At 33.7% G+C, this 6,000-nt stretch overlaps 1 protein-coding gene across 2 annotated transcripts in view; it reads left to right on the top strand.

Moving 5' to 3' along the window:
- Positions 1-611: 611 nt before the first annotated feature.
- Positions 612-6,000, top strand: part of LOC145630595 (uncharacterized) — a 28,709-nt gene continuing 23,320 nt past the window's right edge. For both annotated transcript variants that reach the window (XM_081682832.1, XM_081682831.1), the window contains exon 1: positions 612-944. In XM_081682832.1, coding sequence (XP_081538958.1) covers positions 820-944 — 125 coding nt within the window. In that variant the 5' untranslated portion in view covers positions 612-819. The remainder of the gene's footprint in view (positions 945-6,000) is intronic.

The following is a 6,000-nucleotide window of genomic DNA, read 5'->3' as shown; positions in this document are numbered from 1 at the left end:
AATAATTTTGGTAGCATACTTTGTATTAATCTTAAAATTATACGTAACATTTAAAAGAACAAAATAAGTTTGTTATAGTATACTTCGTACACAAACACATATTGAAAAATTATTTAATTATTGTAAACATTTATGTGATTATTACTAAAGATATATTTAAAAAGTTGATTATTGAATACAAATTATCCTAAAGTAAAATGAACTCAATTAAAATTTCATACTATGTCGATCAAAGTGACAAATGTATATGAATTCGTATATGGGTACTAACCTAAGCTAATATTTTAATTTTCTTATATAAAACCTTATAGCTTCTAAGTTTCTATTACTATGTTTATTTATTTATTTATATAATCCAATTCAATAACCTTTACGTATTTAGTATTAGTATAAATTATTAAAATTCAAGTTGTTTTGTTATAATTAATTTTTTTTGGATAAATTACATGACACGGGACTTAACTTAGTGATTTATTAAAATATACTTCGTAATATTTTTGGGCCCAATATATAGTCTTTACCTTATCAAACAAACAACACCTATTTTGAAGTATCTAAATTTAAATATCAAATTATTGACATTGATATCATTTATAAAAAGTACATACTATCTCTCTCTTGAAAATGGTTGTCTAATAAGTCCACATTTTATAAAAGTTTTTGATTTATTTAATTTTTTTTTTCAATTTAAACTTGTACTCTGTATTTTTTGATTGATTGTATCTTTGGTTGTTTTTAAAAACAAGCCATTTGTAGAATCTTTGCTCTCACTGTCGCGTACGATCGCTCCTGCCACTATACAAGCTCAGGGCGACGAAAATGGAGGTTTTACCGACGATCATGGTAACCAACGACGATGGTATCGACGCCCCTGGCTTGCGAGCATTAGTGCGCGTCCTCGTCTCCTCCAATCTTTACCATGTTCGAGTTTGTGCACCTGATTCGTATGTTTTTCACTTTTTTTGTCTTCAATTTCCTATTAATTCTCTGCAATTTTAATACATTATCTTCATAATTGAAATTGCTGTTACGTTATTTCTACTGCTGGATGCTGTTTTGATAATTGCGTTTCTGAATTTGAGCAATAGAAAAGGAATTTTGTGATTGAAATAGAATATTAATTGAATTCTGAAGAAATTCTTTGTATTTTAGTTTAGGGATGTCGTTACATCTTATTGTTAGAAGGGAAAAAATGGATAATTTGCCGATTACTACCGCAAGTTAATACCACTTTGTAAATTACTACCGCAAATTAAAAAAGTTGTGAATTACTACCTCAAATTTTTTTAAGATGTTGCGATTACTACCAAACCCCATTAAACCCAATTATGACGTCATTATATCCCTTTAATCCGTGTTTGACCAATGGTTAAGGAACCAGCCCCCCCCCTCCCCCAAAAAAAAAATGGATTAGGGATATAATGACGTCATGGTTAAGGGCTTTAACCGTGGGTTAAAGTGATATAGTTGGGTTTAATGGGAGTTTGATAGTAATTGCAACATCTTAAAATTTTTTGCGGTAGTAATTCACAACTTTTTTAATTTGAGGTAGTAATTTACAAAGTAGTATTAACTTGCTATAGTAATTGACAAATTTTCCGGAAAAAAAAAAAAAAAAATTTGTCACCTTTTATATTGTATAACTGTTGAATTAAAATTGTACTCTGACGATTTACTAACTTACAAAATAAAATTACATGTATATAAAAATCGAATATATGATAATTTATTATTTTATTTTGGTGTTAGAGATTGATGAAGCATTGTTCTTGTCGGATTAGTTTTTGTAGTGGTCTGCAGTCGTCAATCTACCTAAGCTTTTAATTTGGTTGGTCTTGCATGTTACTTATGGTATTAAGATAGTCAATCAATCAAAGTCTTAATCCTATAAGTGATCGGCTACATGAACCAAAAGTGATTATTACTTATAGTCATCTACTAAAATTTACCCCCTTCATTCCTTACGATCAAATGCCTAATTCTCATGTAAAGCCATATGCTTCATATCCTTTCTAACTCCTTCCAACCAAGTCATTTTTGGCCTTTCTCTTTCTCTCTATGGTCACACTCTTCCACTCTTCGCATCAGTGCACCCTCGAGACTTCATATTAAATGCTTGAACCAACACATGCGATTTTCCCTTACGACATCCATTTTCTTTTCTAGCAAACAACCTCATTTCTGATTCTATCTCTTAGAATGTTCCTACACATCCATCTTAACATGTGCATTTTTGATAACCTCCATCTTTTTATTGTAATTCTTCTTAGAAGCCCAACATTCTTTATCATTCCTTACCATTGAGCAACACTGGTCTTATGGCAGTCCCATAGAATTTCCCTTCAACTATAAAAGAATGCTTCGGTCACGTAACACTCACGTGGCCGCTATCCATTTGCTATAAAGATCAAAAGGTTTAAAATCATAGCCATTAGTTTAATGTGAGACTTCCTTCCCATCATCAAGCTATATAGCCTAAACTACATAAACCAACTTCTATTCTTCTAATGCGGGACTTATTTCCCCCGTTATTAAATATCACCTATTAAGAAGACTAATTTAACGATCCTCCACTTGCACACATATTGTAGCACCCGAATCATACCACCTATCATCACTTATAGTGAGCATTGCAATTCTTGAATCATGCCAATGTTTAATTTATAAATCATGGCAACAATATCATTGGTGTTATTCTATACAACATTTGCGTCACCACCTTCCTTCTTGTTATTTTTTAGTATTCTTAGGATTCTTACAATATTTCTTATTGTGCCCTCTTCACCACATTTGTAACAAACAATATTAGATAAATTCATTTTAGGCTTCTTGCTAAAATAATTCTGCTTATTTTAAGTTGTAGCCTTTTGTGTTTCTATTGTTAGAGTAGTCTGCATAATATGTGTTATTTTAATGATGGGAAATAAGTATCACATCATATAGTTTATGGAAGGAAGTCACACATTAGTAGAATGAAAGAAGTTAGCTTATTCTATTTAACTTGATCTTGGGAAGGAAGTCCCAAATTGGTGAAATAGAAGAATTATAGCTTAGAGTAAGTGTATAAGTTTGAATATTTGGAGCATGAACAATTTATCGAAAGTGAAAGACTTTGACCACGGGCCGGATTGGGCATGCAACATATTTAGAAAACATATAGGTTAAGCGCCTAATAGGGTTACATTAGTCTAATTGAGCAGAAACCCAAACTTGTTTTCTAATTGTTGTAAAGCCCTTTTGTTTGTTAATTTGCCTGATTGGCCAATCACGTGAGTAGTCTAATTGCACTCCTTCAGTTTAATCGCTCGATTAGGTGAGTGTGCAATTGGTAGTGTCCTATGAATAATTAAGGAGAATAATCATGTCCAGTCATTAGAAAATCAGATTATCTTAATTAATTTAGGGAGTGGTGACTTTTGACTAAAACAAGTTCAAACTTTCATAGTCTCCTATTATAATTTCAGTTGAAATTTTCTTTCTATCTTTCTTATTTTATCCTTAGTGTTCTTAAGTGCTTTGAGGGAGTTTCAATTATGTTGCTATAGTTGATCTCATTACTTGGGGAAATCCTCAAAGCATATTAATTAAAAACCCATAACATTTGTAGTGGGGTTAAATTTTCTTTAAGGATAATGTCAACACGTCCGTAATTCTTCATTCCCAATAGGTCTTTTTCAAACAATCTTAAAGCAAATTTTCATGTTTCTATCACCGTGAATGTTGTGAAGAATGTTGGTGATGCTAGAAAACTTGATGTGTTTGATGGTTCCAATTTTACTCTATGGAAAAAGGCCATGAAGTTCTTTCTAATGACTATGAAGTTATTCATGTTGATCTTAAGCCCAATTCTCAATCGAAGGAAGACGAAATTGATGTTGTGAAGGCTAAACGCAAAAAGCCTAAGGATGAGGCAGAGGGTAGATTGCTTGTATGATATCTACATACTGATGAAGAATCTAAAAGGAAATTTGGGACTCTTTGGAAACAAAGTACAATTCAAAAAAGCAAGGGGTAGATAAGTTTATTACTATGCAATTTTTTGAATTTACCATGATTGATTCTTCTTCAATATTAAACTAAGTGCATGAGTATCTTATCTTAGCCTCTAAATTTAAGGGATCTTGATATAACCATTTCGGAAAAACTACTTGTGGGGGGAATGACTGCAAAATTAGCTTCTAGTTGGAATGATTATAAGAAGAAAGTTTTGTGTACTTCTGGGTATTTTACTTTGGAACAATTTAAAAAATTTACGAATTGAAGACGAAACTCGAAACCGTGATAAGATACTTGATGGTGGTTCTAGTTCTAAAGTAAATTATGTAAGTAATGATTAGTAGGGGGAAGGCAAGAAAAGAAAGGCTAATAGAATGGAAAATATTTACACAATTTTTAATATTTCAACACAACATAAATTTGACTTAGAAACTAATTGCGACCCATTGACCCATCTTGCGTCCCCTATTTATCATTTTTCTTTATTCATTTAATAACTGATCTCTTATGAAGGTCTTGCACTCTTTCCTAATCCAATGTATTGTATGCTCTACTCTTAAATTTTGTGAAAGACTTTTCTCTAAGAAATGTCTTTAAATTGGAATATAGTTGAAGAAGCATTAAGTTTGTGTTTTCTGATCTTGATTGATATGTGGCTGTGGAAAGTTGTTATTAAGGTATACAATTCACTATGTATGTGTCCTTTGTTGTTACATTAAACATAGTGCTTGGTAGTTTATTTATTTAGGAAATCACTCGGTTTTTTTAGTTTTTTCCTACTTAAAGCTTTTCTTGTAGTCTTTATGTTGCATCCTTGATTTGGAAGTTCATGGTTTCACTATTGAAGATTATTGTACTATACCATAAACCATCAATTTAGTAGTATTCTATGCAGTATGCATTTATGCACTATTAACCTATAAAGGAACTAAACCAGTTTTTAAGAGTTTGTCCATAGAAGGTTATTGTGCTCATCATTTGCATTCTACCTTTTGTTTATGATCCTAATGACTTGTTGGTCATGGCTTTGAACTATTAATAGGTTGTTAACTAGATAGATTAAAAATTAATTCTGTGAAGTACAATTTACTTTAGGCAAATTGGCTTTAAATAATGCCAACTATAAGCGTGTGTGCAAGATATATTTTTTTTTTCACACTAGTTTGAATCCGCTTCAGCAACGCAACATGCTCCTTCTCTAAATCCCCAAGCGAAGAAAAGGAGAAGGGAATGAAACCATATCCAATCGCCAGACAACGAGCTTCATACTTAACCCGCTTTCGATGAGCCGCATCAGCCACAACCCGTCCCGGAACAAAGTCAGATAGCCCTGTGCGTGTCAAAGGAGAAGTCGACACATACATCACGACCACGATCCCATGAATAAAGTAACACATCGGCAGGTCTGAGGGCCTCGTCATTCCCTCCAGACAATCCTATGTCAACCTCCTTTCTTGCTGAAATCCCAGATGTGTAGCAAATATCAACAAATGTATCCCGAACAACATTGTGCCGATGTTTAATACCTACAATGCCAGCGCACGACACTGCATGGTCACCGAATACATCCTTAGTAAAAACCCGCGAGCAAGCAGAGCACGGTGTCGAGATAGAGAACAATGGAACACCCATCCGATAACACAGCACACATCGGTATGTCTTAGCGTTCATCGTCTGACCCAATCCAGAAATAGGGACTGCCCGAAGCCAAGCAGAGGTGTGATCACCCTGCTGCGACTTCCACAATGCCAACTGTCGAGGAGACAAAGAAAAGGTGGCTTCCGCAGAAGCGGTAACCTTTGTGAAATATATATCTGCCAATTTCTTCATGGGTTTAGGGGCAGCGACCTCACAAGGATTACATAAAATGTCAGACTCAACCGTTCCAGTAAACAAACTCAACGAATCCTCAAAAGGTTGACCAAGACCCACAATACCAGTACGACGCAGAAGCTGCGTCTGCAACCGAGAAGCAAGAAAAGCATAATGACGAACATCACCTGC

The sequence above is a fragment of the Chenopodium album genome, chromosome 5 (genome assembly GCF_948465745.1).
Source record: "Chenopodium album chromosome 5, dcCheAlbu1.1, whole genome shotgun sequence".
In the NCBI taxonomy this organism is placed as follows: Eukaryota; Viridiplantae; Streptophyta; class Magnoliopsida; order Caryophyllales; family Amaranthaceae; genus Chenopodium; species Chenopodium album.
The sequence above is the reverse complement of the archived record's forward strand: the minus strand, read 5'-3'. Positions and strand labels throughout refer to the sequence as shown.